At 37.4% G+C, this 18,358-nt stretch overlaps 1 protein-coding gene across 6 annotated transcripts in view; it reads right to left on the reverse strand.

Annotated features, from left to right (window-relative positions):
- plcb1 (phospholipase C beta 1) overlaps positions 1-18,358 on the reverse strand; it is a 65,987-nt gene that overhangs the window by 40,832 nt on the left and 6,797 nt on the right. For all 6 annotated transcript variants that reach the window (XR_002841461.2, XR_002841463.2, XR_002841462.2 and 3 more), the window contains exon 3: positions 8,640-8,708. Coding sequence is in view for 3 of the 6 variants with exons in the window: in XM_023839103.2 (XP_023694871.2) it covers positions 8,640-8,708 (69 nt within the window). In the remaining 3 variants the exon portion in view is untranslated. The remainder of the gene's footprint in view (positions 1-8,639; positions 8,709-18,358) is intronic.

Raw genomic sequence — 18,358 nt, forward strand, 5'->3', positions numbered from 1 at the left:
ATTTGGAAAAAAAAAAATTTAATCAAAACTAGGCTTGTGAGAATAACTGCAAGGTTTCTGTTAACCTGGGTCTCTGGGGTTAGACTGGGGAACCAGCAGGCGTTAGTCATGACTAGACATGGTGTTCAGATCTATCTATCCACCTACCTTTTGCTATTAACAGGAAGTGGCAGCTGGGTGGGGCCTTATTGGGCCAGTCAAGCTCAAGTATGGCTTATTGGCACATATTTAATGAGGTGAGAAAAGCAGTGGCCTGTTTATGTGTTTGCGGTTACGTTTAATGGCCTGTTTTCTAACCAGGCCGTCCACTGCATCATGGGATAGGTGCCAAACCCACCACCACCCTGAACTGGATAATCAGTATGAAAAATATATCAATAGATGGCTACTTTGGTGCTACATTATTTTAAAGAGTTATTATATATATATATTCCTTTCTAATCGACTAATAAAGCCTTAAACTGAACCCCACGTTCAACACGCCAGGCCACTGCACAGTTTTTCGCATCCCAGTGCGTCATGCAGGCCTCCCACACAAGCTCGTGGTTAAAAATAGAACGCAGTGCCAGGGTACTTGTCAGTTAGGTAGCAGAAGCACCTAAGTAAAGTCTACATTGCTTTAGGAAATATATCTCCCAGCATACTGCAGTGTGTTTAGATGACACTCAGTGTGGAACAGTCTTAATGGTGACACCATGGAACAATACAGTAAATCATCTGCTTGGCAGTGGCAAATCAACGTTACTGGTCTTCAAATCTTCTAGAACGTGCTTAGTACAAATGTATTATTGCTGTGATGATCAATTTAATGCATTTATAGCTAGGAGATGACAACAAAGTGAAACAGCAAAGTATGAGAATGTCGAACTAATTGTAAATGCTATGGAGACTGAGATGGTGCGTAATACTCCTGAACTGAATGAAATCATGGATTGTTGGTGATTATTAATATTATCTGTATTCTATGTTTCCGTACCTGCTGATCCATGACAGGGTCATAGTGACACATCCTGGATCACAGAAACATAGATCAGATACCAGTCTGGGTCGTTGCTAAGGCTGTTTCAATGCTTTATCCCACCTAAAATGTTCTTTAACACCCCCCCCCCCCAGTAGTATACATATTGCATTTCCATCCATTTTAATTAAAATCAGACCCCCCCTAAAGGCTTAGCCCCCCTTTCATAAATCTCGAATGAAACTTGTGTGCCGCTTCATTGCAAGGTGATGCTAAAGTATTGTTTTAGTATTGTTTTAGTATTTAGAGCATTTATGCAGCTCGGTAGAGGGTAGTTTCATACGGCGAAAAGGCAGGCAACTGGTATGGTATGGTATGACTGAAGAATCACTACATTCATGAATGGTATTTAAAAAGGGTTTCCAAAGTGAAATAACACTAAAACAATAAAAACATACAAAAAAATCGAAAGAACCTTGCATCTGGGACTTTATCATGGTGAAATGTATTGTAAGTAATGTATTCTTTTAATGCGAAAATGTACTGCAACACATGACTAAAACAATGGCTGGCTTTCATCTCTGCTGTGATTCTCGGGGTGATTACGCTTAATAAATAGAGAAATGAAAAAGCAAATTGGATTTTAAATTATGTGTGCATGTGCACGCATTACAATGCTCTAATGCACTGACTATGATGCCATTGGCCATCATAATTATGATTTAATTTGTCGAGGAGAGAATATCAACTCTCTGGATTGTCTCTGAAAATGTTACCCCAGTTGTGGTGATACAGCTGTTTTATACCCCAAGAAATCTAATGAAAACAAACAGCAAAATGAATAATTCAGAATATTTTTACATTTATTTCTCCAGTGTGGCTTATTAGGCTACCTGTTCTTCTTCATAAACACCCAACCCTGTGCTGGATAAGTGGACAGAAGATGGATTTTTTTGAAAAATAATTGCTGTTTGTATTTTCAAAAAACAACGCACTAAAATTTTCATGGATTAAAGATTGAAGGTACAAATTAGCAAGCAAATAAATAAAAATAAATGTCACTGTTGCATGTGATGTCGTTATGAGTGTGGTATATGTGTTTGCATGTCTGTATAAACAAAAAATGTTTTTTTGCCATAATACCAAAACACATAATTTCACATGAAACATAAAAGCACAATTATAAAGGAAAACAATCATTTTGGCAGGGGCTCAGATAATGATTGAAGCTGATTCAGTGTGGTCCATTAATTCAAGGTCCACTAAAAGTTCATTACAGCCATAAATGGGCAGCTGGGCCCCACAGTCGACGTCGTCAGGACCTTAAAACCGTGGCCCTGATGTAGAGCCTTCCCACACAGAGACACTGCATCCACCCCATTCAGCACATGCTAAGAATAGATTGTTTGTACATTCCCACCTGATGATTCAAGTGTTTGAAGATGTACTTAGTAATATTTTCCAAAATTACACGTAAGGACCGGTGACTGAAACCGAATTATTAAATAGACGTTGTAGTGCCAGACAGACCATCCGCCAAGCAAGGCTACCGTGGGTTTGTGTAAATTAATCTTCCGCTGTCATTTCCCCTGTTAAAGTGGGCGAGTTGGCTGACTTATCGAAATCACCTTGCATATCAAAAAGAAACAACATTGACAAAAGGTCAGATTTGAGCACAACAACCGCGCCCCTTGGATTTCAGCCAAAGTGACAATTCGCTCACGGCATGGCCGAATTTAGTGAGAAATTTAGTGCACTCTAAGGGAAGAATAATGCGCGAAAGGAAAACGAAGCTGATAATAATTAGGTTCTAGCTTATTAAAAACTAGATTCTATGGAGGTATCTCATTTTAAACTTCCAAATGATTACACCTCACAAACAGAATGTGTGTCAACTCATCTGCTCTTAAAATATTTATTGATAAATATTCTCAATGTGCAAAAAAAGCACCAATGCCTAAAGCTCTTCATCTGTCCAAAACAGAGAAAGGGATTGTGGGAAAGGAAAACAGGACTTGGAACCATCCATAGGTCTGATGTCATCACAGGATCTGGTTTGTCCAAGCTGACACTGTGCAATAACATGATTATATTCCTTGAAGCTCTGTTTAGTCCGCGACATGGAGGGTAATACCCATAAAAATCATGGACTATTTCTACATTTTTCTAACATTATATATGTATATTTTTTTTGCCGAGAGGTTGAAGCAAAGCAGAATTTGGCCCTGTTTGTTCTTGGATGGCTAAGCTCCAGGGAGCAGCAGATTGCTGGAAGTAGTATTAATGGGTCAGTGGGGCGCACACGCCCCCCCGGACTTGGCGGAAGCTGAAAAGCTGAAAAGCTGGAGGAGCTGATGTGGGATGCTCCATTTCCTGAGTGGAACATGAAACCCACATCCCGGCTGAATAGTTATTTGCAGAGGAACATTGACTTTCAGCACTGTATGATCTGAGCTACTTCTTGCTGGTAGGAACCCCCCCCCCCCCCAAAATATACTGTATATATATTATATATTATTTTATTTTATTTTCCCCTGAAATCTATATCAACATGGTGGTGCAAAAGATATAATACATACATATATTTCACAAAAAAATAAAGATTTATATATAGAGAGATGAAAATAAAAAATGCTATTTTCAAATCATGGACATTGCATTTATTCTCAAACAGATGTACTTTGTGTACAATTTTCAATCAACGGAATTTGGGAGGACATGAAACTTCCTTCTATTCCGAATCGGATTTGGCGTCAGAATACTGATGACTATGGAACTCTCAGTAGAGTGATGAAATGTATATCAGCTAAAAGAAATTTGGTCCACGATGCAAATGGCTCATTCAGATTAGTCCATCAAGTCTAATAAAATACGAGCCTCCCTTTTAATATACCCACATCCTCCGTTAATCTCGGGCAGAAGGGTGATAGTAATAGTCCTGACATGTGAGGGAAAGTGAAAAAAACAGCCACTCACACAGAGTGCTGGCAAAATCCATCCAAATTCACACAGGCTGAATCCCGGAAGCTGGACAGCATGACTCAGAGACACTGAGGGTAAAGCCAAAATTCTGCATGAATATCGTTAGTCATCTACATGCATGATTCGGTTGCTGTGTATGACCCGAGTTCAAGAGAGTTTCTGCAAAGAGGTGTAAGTGACACGTCTCAGAATCAATCCCCATACTGGAAAATGTTTACAAACGCTCACACCTACATTCCCCCCATTGCACACCATTGCTCCCAGCCCCCACTCCCCAGTCACCCCCAGCTTGTGATCTTGACAACGGGAGGAGGCGCCCCCTAGCTATTCCCACTGGAAGACCACTCAAGAATCTTATCTATAAATTCATTTCATGCAAGCTACATTTCCATGACAAAACTGAAGTTACATTCTGTATTTTTAGCCATTTTCTGCTTTTTCTGCTTTCATTTCCAGAGTGTACTGTGGTTGGATACTATCCCTTATTCACCCATTTATTTTTGTTCTGGGAACACGAAGATGACAACCTTATTCTTTATGTCTGTTCTTATATGGTCTATGTGCAATCACATGTATTCTATAAATAATGATAAAAGATAGCAATGTATTATTACAGACAACAAACAAACATAGATTTGTATTACTTTTCGGGCACTACCAAATATATTAGGAGCCAAACCCTGCAGGCCTTCTAAAAGTCAAGATACAGGTGTTTAATTTGACTTTTGACAGAAAGAAATATGATGTCGATTTTAACATGGAGCAGACAGCAAGGTTTCTTGACTGAATTTCAAGTGCACTTATTTCCCTCCAAAGCAAAGACCCAGAGGCTGAAGGGAATTTGTAAACCAAGGTCTCTAGTGTGAGGAGATTGATTATGCCAAGTTAACGGATAATTAAATTCAACCACGTAGTCGGCTGTGAACGTTTGGAGAAAACGATCTAGGGAAAGTTGTTTGTGAATTAAAGTAAATGTCAATATTTCCGTCGTGTTTAATGTTTTTTGCCATATGTTTAATTTTTGGATTTTGCAGTAGGCAATATGTATTTGTGGATTATGTTGTTGTTTTGATAAAGCCTTTTACTGAGTGGGAATTCAATTTTTAAAGCATGTTTTGCATAATCTTTTTTTTTTTTTACTTTTTTATCTTAATATTCTGAAAGCAGGTTGACCTAGGCAGCCATACTGCTACCATAAGTATAACCAAAAATGCATGACATATTAGCAAAAGATAAAGGACTAAACAAGGGTTAAAGTGTTTATTTTTCTCAACAACAAACATCTGGCATATTTGGAAACCAATCTGCACTCAGAATAAACACAATAGGGGGGCGTCCAAAAAAATGCATTTCACAAATAACGAGCTGACAGTTTTGTTTTTTTTTTAATTCCATTCTTGAAATCAAATATCTATTTGGAAAAAAAAACTGAGAATGTATGTCGAACTTGGCAGCACGAGGCAAATATGGTCTTGCTTTCAGCTGAGCTTCATCTCGTAATGTGCGACAATGACCATTACTGGCAAGCACTCAAACGGCATCATTCTCAAACATTAAATCCTTGTCCATTTCTTTAAACTAAGACACATCAGTATTATTTATGATATGGCAGTCTAATGGATGAGGGTGCTTCATTTTGATCTTCAGCTGGGAGTTTAACTCTCTCCTCAAACCTTAGTCCTGATCTGCCAGTGATATTCACTCCCTGTCACGCAATTTCCTTTGAGAAGATGGCTGGGGATGGAATTATATAAGCAAACGTTAAATGTTTGTTGAAAATATACTAACCAATTCAAAGCAATTTTCTTATGATGTAAATCAACACATTTTCCCACCATGCAGTTGGTTTGCCCTTGTAGGGGTTGAATGGAGGCCTGGAACCTATCAGAGGCAGAATAGGGCACACGGCCGGGGTACATGGGATAAATATATAATTATAATAATAATAATAATAATAATAATATGATCATCTGACATGCATTTGGAGCTTATCCAATTGCAGATACAGTAATGTATTCCCAGGCTAACTAACAATGGCTGTATTTGAAAGTCTCAGGAATTTCCATGTCCCACCACCATAAATTATATTGATCAGAATGGATGTATGTCGTTATATCTTCTCTTTATGCTCATCTGTTAAAGTGGCAAGACAAGGGACCATTCCTTATTGGTGGCGTTCAAAATATGCTGAGCTTATTATCCGGATCATGTACAGAGAGACACACACTAATAAAATACATGAAAATTGAAACTGAGCTGAAAACAGAATTTCATCAAACCTAGGTGCTACAGTCTGACATTCTTCTTCTTCCCAGATCTTCAGAATGTCCCTAAGATTTTATACGCTTACTGGAAATCAAGCAGCAGTAGAGTAAATTGCATGCTACAGTCACGAGCAGGGATATATTTAGCCAAGGTTCAATTAAATTGAAAGCCGCAGGAGGATGAAAGCAGGAAGACCGGAAAACACAAACTTCCACACCTGTCTCTTTCTGACCAAGAGCCGCGGTGACTTGAACAGTCCAGGGTGTTTGAAAGCTGTTGCTAGGATACCAATCATGGATTTTTCTGTGAAGCAGTAGAAGATTTTTCCTTCCTAATACACAGTTAACTGACAAAAACGATTAAGTTACAATGATAAAGGAGAGCAGCCAGTACTAAATGGTGCAGCTGGCATGAACAGAATAAGGTATTTCGGCAATAAAAGCCAATAGACAAAGTACATGCAATGGATATAAAAGAACGTGGATTTGTTAATGTGTACAAAAATTGTGGATTTGCATAATCAGTGACTTGAAGTATGTTTAATACATTTCAAAACGCAAATGATGTTTATATAAAACTCCTAAGAGAAGATCTGTCACTTCTGATGTTCTTTGAATCTACAGAACTTCAGGGATTTGAAGGTGTCTGTAAGGGTATTTTACGGTCTTTTCCCCTTTTATGTCTTAAAGGTTCTATGAAACTAGAGAACTTCAGGGATTTGAAAGTGTCTCTAAAGGTACTTTTCGGGACCTGCCTCATTGCTGTCTTAGAGGTTCCGTGAAACTCGAGAACTTCAGGGATTTGAAGGTGTCTGTAAGGGTACTTTCCGGTGTCTTTCCTATTTCTGTCATATAATTTTATTTCTGGGTTCTGGCGCCATTCTCTTTCTGCGTTCAGAAAGGCGTTTCTCTCTAGCTGGCTCTCAGGTGCCCCCACATACCTGCCTCCTCACACGGTTGTTGCTGGCGTCGAGCCACACCGTTTAGTTTACCAGAAAGGGGGGGGGCACAGCATGGTACGCCACGTATCACCAGCAACCGGCCGCAATAACAACAGACACCCCGCAATGGTGAACAGTCCCACGCAGGTTGACTATATTACGGTAAAATGGCATTTATATTGGAAAGTGTCAAGTGAGCTAGTATGATGACAAAAAAACACAATAATCTAATGGCAAAAGCACAGCAGATCAGCCAAACGAATGCTGAACTGAATGTTCTCACTTGAAGAGGCACACAATTATTCACATCTATTCCATCCACTGTTTATCATCAGCTATTTAGCAAAGCTCTATTGTTGACACGGAGTCCGATGTCAATAATTGTCACAGAAGTTCAAGAGACTGGCATAAAAAAATTGAAATGCTATTATACGTTTATATGTGAAAATGACCAAAAATTTTATACACGGAGAGAGGGTGTGGGTGTTCAAACAGAAGTGGGTTTACAGATATGTCCTGCAGCTTAGCTGAAACCAGCATACTATAATGCATTTACGTTCACAGTGATAAGTAAAACCATGTACTGTAGCATGATGAAAGGTTAAGTGTTAAATCTACCCACGGGACTGGAAAAAATATTGAGATGTCCATTTTCCTTCTAATTTCTCCAAGACACAAAGAAAATCACTATAACATAAAACAAGGCTTACTTCTACAACTCGCATTCCCATAAAAAGCTTGGTTATATTTTTTAAAATAGACTTTGAAGTCTTGCAAATGTTCTGTTTCTCTTGGCTTCAAGATCTCAACATTTTAGAATATTTCTCAACCGTTCCCCTTGTCTATACTAATTATATGTCTTACATTTTTGTTTAGTAAAGCAAAAATATTCTTCCGATTTACTGTAGCCTTCCATCCGTACCACCACGGACCTTATTTTCCGAAGCAGAGAAAAATTTCAGCGCTGACAACTAATATTTCTGTAAACGCATTAGCGTGGACGCTCAAAAATGCAAATGACACATTGTGCTCCAGCTACAACAAACAAAATACAAAGTTCTAAAAAATATATTATAAAAAGCTTTGGTTAAATGTGCAAATAAAAAATGTCATAAATTCATACATTAATAACCACACTTATATACAATATACACAATTACACAAATGCTAAAGCTAATTATTTTTGTAGTTGCTAGCTAAATCATTTGCCTATTACACAGAGCAGTGTGAACACAGAAGTTTTTTTCAACAGTAGTGATAACGGTATAGTGTGGACACAGATCTTTTCTTTCGGAAAACTCCCGTAATTTTTTTTTTTAACGCACTAGTGCAGACGTACCCTTTTTCTCAAGTCTCAGTTTATTATTGGCCTCATTCTTATACTTTACATATTACATTATTGCCTAGTGGCGATTTTAAAAGGAAAACAAGTTTAAAACAAAAGAAAAGTTTAAAATATAGGGCTAAAAAAAATTCAACAAGAGTTGTACTTACCTTTGGAGGTTTTGTGCATTTCCCACTTCTTGCATCTTTGATATAGGTGATATCCAAAATCTCAGTTTCCTGAAAACAAAGTGAATCAAAAGGAATCATGTCAAATTATACAATAGCACATGCGACTCATTATACAAGTTGCTACAGTGACCAATGGCAGACATGCGTTTTAATGAAGGATGGAATGCACAAGTAATGCTGAAAAAGATATTTATCTCAGTAAATAACAGGCAGGAAATACTGGCATCACCAATATTTTAAAATGGCCTGAGAGTAAAATAAAAGTTTTTCATTCGTTATCAAACCAAGGCTACGAAATTTAATGCTGGGATAAACACAAGCAATTCTCAATGCATATAAACACATAATATTTAAACTTCCCTTATACATGCATGTAACTATGTACAGTATGTATATAAATACAAACACATACACCTGTAGGTATCCCACTCAGCAGATGGTGTCAGCAAGGACCAGCTAATGCGTACTGTAGGTTATAACCTGGGGCCCCAGCAAACATCAGGGTCCGTTGTTAATTAATTCAGCAACACCTGAGTGTCCATGTTGATGTCAGTGAAGGGCCCCCAAATAAGTTATTCCACCCCTGAGCACCAGGTAGGGGCCGCCTTGTAGTGGGTACCAGTCCACTGTATTACACACACACACACACACACACACATGCTAACACGCGTTTGTATTCATATCTTTGTGTGGACCATCCATTCATTTCTATGGGAAATCTCAACAATGACAACCTTAAGCCCTACCCAGCCCTATGTTTAACCATAAGTAACCAAACAAAATACAAGACTTTTGACATTTTTAGGTTTTTGATTGAAGTGACAAATTTTGATAAAACTGAGTTTCGCCTTGTGGGGACTGAATTAATGGTGCCCCACAACATCAAAAAATTTTTTAGCACATTTTGGAGAGTGAAATAAAAGTCTCCACAATGTTACCTAACACACACTCTTGTGATTAGAGATGCACCAATACGATATTCGGATCGGTATCGGCGCCAATCCAGACCTATTTGATGGATAGGGTCTGATACCCATTTAGTTTTTGGCTGTCTCTAAAGGCATAGCTCCTATTTCATGTTAAATCTGTTTGTACAATCAACTAAATGTTAGATGTGCTTTTCTCTGGTGATCAAGCTGAACACTAACACTGCCATTCAGTGGGTGTGAGCACAGTGAGTTCCGCCTGTTGTGATGTCATGTGCATAGGCTTTGGAGTATAAGAACATCAGACAAGAAGTTGATGATTATAAAGCATTTGATACTTTTAACAGCTAGTAGCACCCAGAGGAAACCCCACAACGAGAACATGCAAATTCCATATTCATGGGACTGGCTTGAACCCAAGACCCAGAGGTGTGAGGCAACAGTACTAACCACTGCACCACCATGCCACCCCCTGCATTTAATAAGGCCATTTAGAAGGATTGCAAGAGGAGCCCAGAATACTCAAAGGAAATGTGTACGATCTAGCAGTGTAATTCAAATCTGAAACCTTTGAATCATATAATTATGCAGGAACAATGTTTGAAATTTTGATTTTGTGTTTTGTTTGTTTGTTTGTTTTTTCAACAGAAGTTGTTATTTGTATTTTGGTGGAATATAATGTGAAAGCTGCAAAGCTGTATTTCATTCAGACAAGCTAGAACTAAAAATATTATCCAATATATCAAAAAAGGTTGACAATCAGCTCTAGTATTTTACAGTTATCATTGTTTACGTGCATGTTGCTGTCACTCATTATGGCAAAGAAATTGTAACATGGCTAATTTAACAAACATCCATCATAATAAGAGCCAAGTTGTTTCAGCTCAGGCAAAGTTATTCACCAGCTGCTGTGTTACAATTAATCACAGAGCTGACATTTTACCTGCTGTTTGTCTGGAAATTTTGCTGATGTCCTAAAATATCACAGAAACATCAAAACATGAGCAGACAGACCTTAACGCTGTTTTAGTACAGAAAGACGGAGAAGAATATTAATAAGTTCGGTTCTTTTTTTGGACAATCTTCCTTGAAATTATGAGGATGTCACTTAGTCTTTGTTTAATGCCTTAAACAATAACAAGCTTCAGTCTTCAAAAACCACAAGCTTTTCACACTTTACTTTAATTATCGTCTCATTCACACATAAAAACACCAGGTGAGGTGAATTACAACTCAAATAATTAGTTCAATAAAGCTGTCTAAGATGTGAAGTAGGGTTACACCAGGCAAAATGTGACACTTTCTAGGGCACCTGGTCCCGGATCTATGTCAATTCAGACTGAGTAGAAAATAGAAAACTCATAAATTTGGCGCAGTTTTGCTTTTTTGGTCTGAATTAAACTGGACATTGAAGCAGTAACTGTGGTAACCGAAACATTATTTTCCACTTTGAAGATGTAGTAAAAGTACTTTATCAAACGGTTAAAATTCATGACAGGTCTAAAATCCATACTAGTATGTGTAATGCCAGGGATAAGTTACAAATGTGCAGTACAGACTGGGTGATTAATGTCAAGCTCAACATTTTGGGATTATTGGGCATCAAAATACTGACATGAATTATTCTAAAATAAACACTCAATACTGCTGTATACTTTTCAATATCTAGGGTAATTTCTTCAAGATCTACAACTTTATAAAGGAGCACAGCATATACTGCAATATAAGTGTTCCCTGTGAGCTCCATGTAGTTTGTACAAATACAAGATGGATTAAAACACAGAATAAATGGATTAAAAAGTTCACAGCTTCTGCAATTTTCTTCTCCAAGTGCCTGCTTACTCATTGTGTTTGTGTGTTTGTGTGTGTGGGGGGGGGGGGGGGGGGGGGGGGGGGAGGGCTTGTATTTATTACATTATCTAGACCAAATATCCCCAGAATGTGATTTAAACCCGTAACTTTTTTACTTTGTTTTCATTTTTTTTTCGGTCCCCAAAAGGGAAAACTAAATTTTTAAAATATGACGGCAATCAGAAATCAAAACTAGTCAAAAGTCTTGTATTGGTAACACTTTACTTGACGGGGCACAAATAATATGGTAGTGTGCTATTACCTAGATATTAATTAACCACAAAGTCTTAGCTACAGTACCTACTGTTCTCATGTTAATTCATCATTAATGAATAGTGATATATCTTTTAGCTTAAGTAGTAACTATATTTACTATGTCTGTTCATTCTGTAAACCTTTGTGAACTACAGAAGGAACAAGTCATGAATAACACAAGTTAAATACTGATCTCATATCCGTTCATCATTAATGAGTCATGATGCAACTTTTATTCCAAGCAATTACTGTACTTGTAACTATATCTGTTAATGAAACTACTGAAGGAACAAGTAATGAATACCACAAGTGAAGTACTGATGTCATGTTTGTTCATCATTAATGAATCTTGATGCATATTTTAGCTCACATAGTGGATATATCTGTTCATGATTTGTTCATGATTTGTACTTCAGCAGTAATTGAGTTATTGCAATGCAATTGTACCCCGTCGAGTGAAGTGTCTTGTATTTTGTTTGGCTACTTATGGTTATGGTTAGGGCTGGGTAATGGTTAAGGTTGTCATAGCTGTGATTAGGGTTTTGCCCATAGAAACGAATGGATAGTCCCCACAGAGATATGAATACAAACGTGTGTATGTCTCTGTGTGTGTGTGTGTGTGTATGTGTGTGTGTGTGTGTGTGTGTGTGTGAGCGGGTATATCTTACCTTATGGGGACACAATGTCCCCACAATGTGATGGGGAAAAACTCTTGTATTTTGCTTGGTTATCTATAGTTATGATTAGGGCTGTGCAGGGCTTAAAGTTGTCATAGTTAGCGTTAGCATTTTTCCCATAGAAATGAATGAGCGGTCCCCATAAAGATATGTTTACCCGACTGTGTGTGCATGTGTGTGTGTGGCAGATGCTGGTTACGAGAATTAGTATAATGCATAAAAAATAAACATAACCTAGTTAAATCTTGGAATTTCTATTTTTTTCCTAAATATAATTGACAACATATTGTACAAACAAATATCTGTCCATTTCTCATTTGTTCATCATTGTAATTGTGCTTTACAGCCTTTGGGCTACATACACATTGTCCACAGCCTGCCAAAGCTCTGAGATTACCAAGCCCCAAATTGCCAAATTGGCTTGATAAAACAAAGAATGAATTTCTAAAACACAAACATCTAAATATCTGTGTCTTTACAAAAGGATTTTAAAGTAGTATCTTTTTTTTTAATGAACTGGGGATATACTTGCTTTGAAATGCATTATATTGAGGTCAGTAAATAAGATCGTTATGTCTGAATGCTTTCCAGATTTTAGTCTGGTTCATTGAATCTACATTCATATATGATTTTTATCTATGGAATTTAATTCTGTTTTTTGAGAATATTAAACTTGGTGCATTTTTTCCACATTTACTAGGTTGCTACAATATAATAACCAAACTATGTAATCCATCCATCCATCCATCTTCCAAACACTTATCCTTTGGGGTTGTTGGGGGTCCGGAGCTTATCCTGGAAGCTATGGGTATGAGGCAGGGAACACTCACACACTGTTCACACCTATGGGCAATTTAGTATCTTCAATTAGCCTCAGCATGTCTTTGGATTGAGGGGGGGGAACTAGAGTACCTGGAGTACTGGAAGAGACCCCATAACAACATGGGGAGAACATGCAAACTCAACACTCATGTAACCCAGGCAGAGACTTGAACCCTGGCCCCAGAGGTATGAGGTAACAATGCTAACCACTACATCACTATGCCACCCCCCGAACTATGTAGCTTAAAATGAAATTTATTGAGGTAAACCATTTAGCCGCTATACATTTGGTATGCATTCAACTCTACCCAAATATATAAAAAATGTTAAAATATCTCTAGTCATAAAGTCTTTCTGCATAAGTTTACTAAAATCAATACCCACAACAAAAACATTTCAAATAATAGTTTGATCGAAAACTGTCGATTAAATAAAATTATAATAAAGGAAATTACTTAGAAACGCAAATGGTAAATGTCCTAACTTTTGAGGTCTGGGCTTCAGGAGCACAGGACTACAAACATTAGATGCTTGTAAGTACATTTATTTATTTGCTTACTTAATTGTTTTTTTTGGGCAGCACAACCCTTGAAATGTATGACCTACCTACATCTGTTGCAATTACCGTAAGGAGAAGCTGACAAATGGTGGCATGTTACTGATGTGGCTGAGACTATTTTCCAAACCCGGCATCTGGAGATGTACCACTACTGGGTCAGTTCACATCAATGCTACCCCAGTGGAATACGGCTGCTTGAGCTGACAAAGGGCCCCAATTTAAGGAAATACAGAGGAGATCCCTGCCGTGTTCCACAGAGGATTTCCTTAAGCAGTCAACTGATCTCCTCCAACATCTCTAACTTCGTCTGTCCCTCTCGTGACACTACGGCCTGCGAAGGTTTTCAGATGCTGACCTTTTTGCTGTAACGAGCAAACCTAAATTAACCTGGGCCCTTGTGACAACTGTGATAACTCTGACCTTCAGTTATAAAAGTTAAAGGTTACAGCTATAACAGTACAGCAACAGAAAAAAATATACAATACTGTCTATAGATAATACTTCAACATCCCACAACATATTCTGTGCAACATTATTCAGTATTAGTTATTAATAAAGTAATACTATTGCTAAGGGATACTTCATACATAACCTGAGTCACAGCAATACCTTTTAAAAGTACTTTGCACAGATATTAAACTGAAAGGTGAACAACAGCTTGTTATAGAAAAAAACATACGGCAATGAAGTGTTGAGAGACTGACATGGTGAGGCATGTGCCAAAAAACAGAATGTACGCATTGGTTAGTGAAAGCGAATTCTGTATTTTAATAATTACTATACTTTAATCCTATTAAACACTTGTTGCTGCACTCACTGAAACATGACCCATAGAAGAAGTGCTTAGATTCTCTAACTTATAAAGTTTATAATTCAGCCCAAGGCCACTGCGGAAATGCAGAACGAGACGGAGGGAAGCACGTTTTTATCTATACATCACAATGATTACAATAGCAAATGTTCTTCAGAGTTCATGAAAGGAGTCTGACTTCCCTGACATTTTCCCTTCTCTGATGACAAAAAAAATATTACATGCTTGTAAATTATCTGCCTGATATTTATATAAAATTTTCAATAACTTATAATCCGGCCCAGTAGCACGGTGGGTAGCATGTTGCCTGGGGTCTCTGCCGTGGCTCCATGTCTGTGGAGTTTGCATATCCTCCTCATATAGTCATGGGGTTTCCTCCAGGTCCCCTGGTTACCTCCCACAGTCCAAAAACATGCTGAGGTTATTTGGAGTTAACAAATTACTTGTCGGTGTGATGGTGCATGAATGGTGTGTTACTATATCCTGCCCCCCATCCTGCGTTTTTCTCTGTTTGCGCCCAGAGCCGCCGGGATAGGGTACAGCCCCCCCCCCAAACCTGATAGGACGAGTGGTTAAAGAAGATGGATGGATGGATGGATGGATGGACAATCAGATCAATAAAGAGGATGTGATATTATGTAAGGGAATAACTGCAATGATAACTTTGTTTAATGCAGCCCAATAACCAAGTTTGAGTTGATTATTTCCGTAAAGCGCTCACCTTGATGTTGTTTATCCTGCCACCACGACTAACGAACAAATACTAATAATAGGACTGTGAATAGACAGGTTTGTGTTTTGAAAACCAAGGAAAATTATGCTGATGAGAATAACTGCTGATTTACTTAGGAACTCACACACTGTAAATGTATTTGGAATGTTGAGTGAATTAGTGCGCATTAATACAGAACTGTTGTTAGGCTGCCAGAACTAGCTGTGTGGTAACACGATAATAATCAACACCCATGAGACATCTCTGGATCAAAAAAAAAAAGTATTTACCAAGGCTGTAGTATAATTAAAATATTGCATTTTTCTCTTGGAAAAACATACAACAATTAAATGGTTAATTATTAATTAGATAAGCACAGAAGACTGCCCTTCAGATAGATCTTCTGATTCAAATGAAATATTATGTCAGTTATTGACTTTGTTGTTAATGATGAAATTTTGATGTAAAACAAAATCCCATTTAAAAACCCTAGCTCATGGTGAAATCAAAGCATCCTTTGAACAACTGAAGATCGGTGCATGTAATGATGAGTAATAACCTCCTGGCATCAGATGATAATCAGAAAGCATCCACAGAACTTAGGGACTTTCCATATTCTAAGTCTGATCATCCATGTATCTTTATGCATGATCACATTTCAAATCTGAATTTGACCTTTTACAACAAAAGTTCTAAAACTTTTATATTTGAGACTTTTACATAGTCTTGTTATTAGAAATATGCTGTACAATAACCAATATGGATACTACACAATAAACCACCCAAACTACTTTCAACTTCACTGAACATTAGAAGTAACATTACTAGTTTACACTTCTAATCCTATTGCATGAAGACATTATTTGTATAACATATATATGTATAAATATGTGGGTATTTACAGTATCCTACTTTATATGTTTTGTATCTTTTGTTATCCATCTCTGAGCACACATAAATAAGTAAATAAACAATCACAGTCATTATTCCACTATTATGATGCTCATTGAGCCTCTTTATCCACATCTATTAATGTTTTTATCATTTTAGCCATAAATGTTTATTTTAAACTGTGGCAGCTTAGCATGAACCCTTCATGCAGAAGGATTTCATGATTTATTTTTTAATAACCTATATATTATCTTTGACACTTCAACACATTACCAAATAATATACAATTAACGGATGCTTAAACTGAGTTTCCAAAGCTGAAACTCGTACAGTGTTAACAAGTTTGGTTCGTTGTTTCACACTATACACTGCTGTTATGTTTCTCCCGATAAAGACAATCACCTGGATTTAAAAGACAAACATTAAAATTCACCAACACTGCAGCAGCTACTGCTTCAGTAGCACCATGGCAACAGGCAAAAGGGGTGATGTGATTTTAAGGCAGCCAACCGATGCTCCACAAATCAGCCTGTGGAGGCCATAGCCAATGACAAAAGACCGGAATCAGCTGCAGGCTCAAACAAACTTTCCTGAATAAAGACTGAAGTCTTTTTAAAGATTGCACGCAGAACCAATGCATAATACCACACAACTCAACCCCCCATGGTTTTTTAAATAGAAAATGAACAAAAAAAACACGAGAAAGATAGTTAACCAAAAGGACATCCCTGCACATTAATAAAAAACTGCCTGCTTAAAAGTTTTATCCATATGTACAATATATTTGTACTGCAATAATATTTTTATTCTGTCTACATGTATTAACATGCACTGAACATGTATAAGGAACAAGGAACATAATGAAATTCAGCATACTGTGTTGTTGATTGATTGTGTTTTAGAAGTTAAAGATATAACTTTTTAAAAATCTTACAAAATAAAAAAGAGAGTCTCAGAAGTGGAATTCAAGTTGACGGTGTCAATCAATGAGTACAACAAAGTAACGACTTTCAAAAAAGAAAAAGAATCGTTGTTTCATTAAGAATGCATTAACATTCTTCCACAGACGTCGTAAAGCCCTGTTTTATGTCATTTTATGTCAGTCTATGCTAAATGTCACATTATTCATCTTCTTAACAACACGTCAATGACTCATTCAAGTATAATACATTTATTTTCTTATGTAACCAATATCGAAGAGTAAGAAGGGGTTTGAAAATAACAGCCCCCCCCCCTTTTCTTTGTTTTATCAGCTACACATAGCCCAGCCTCACATCCTTTGACAATCGCTTGTTAAATGCGTTACTCTTGACCACAGTTGCCATGTTAACTGAGGGGAAAAAAAAACACAAGGTCATCCAGCTAAGGGCCTCACAACAGACCATAACTGCATTTGAAAAGAAAGAAAAAGAAAAAAAAACCTTTCTGCTTCCTGTAAAAATGTCCACTCTGAATTTAACCTTACAGGACGCTCATTGTGTTCTGCATTGTCAGTATAAATTAATGTGAGTGGGTAACAGAGAGGGTTTATATAATGTATCTATGACCAAAATGCAATAGCAGGCTGCCATTTGTACAAAAGAACCCACATTTTCAAAAATGAGGTACAGAACACTTCTTGTCAGTGTCACTCACTGCCGGATCTTATTTGTATATAACTTAATAGCTACTATGATCATGTACTAATTACTCAAAGCCAATGTAAGATTTTTTTGTTTTATAATGTTTATAATGAATACTGAACTTTCTTGACTGTAATAAGTACATTTCTTCTGTAAAATATATAACCAGAGATCTATCCAAATACTTATCTTGTGCATGCTCACAAAGAGCCTGGAACGATCCATTGGACAGCAGGCCAGTCCATTTCAATGTACATACTCACGCGCCCAATCGCACACCATGAGCAAGTCACCTACCTACATGTTTTTGGAATGTCGGAAGAAACCAAAATGAACGTGGGGAGAGACAGGCACATTCTACTTTTACAGAACCGGGGGGATAGGATTTGAACCCCCAGCTCTGTAAGGGTGAAGGTCTGCCATGTTTAATAACATGTCTTAGATTATAGATAAAATAAATACAGAGATCGTCCTGCTTGTCTCTGGAAACTTTATATCTTACTGTGGTTAAAATATTGGCTTTTCTTTTTTTTATTCTTTGGTAACACGAGAGATGTGTCTGAGAATAGACT

Source organism: Paramormyrops kingsleyae, chromosome 14, assembly GCF_048594095.1.
Source record: "Paramormyrops kingsleyae isolate MSU_618 chromosome 14, PKINGS_0.4, whole genome shotgun sequence".
In the NCBI taxonomy this organism is placed as follows: domain Eukaryota; kingdom Metazoa; phylum Chordata; class Actinopteri; order Osteoglossiformes; family Mormyridae; genus Paramormyrops; species Paramormyrops kingsleyae.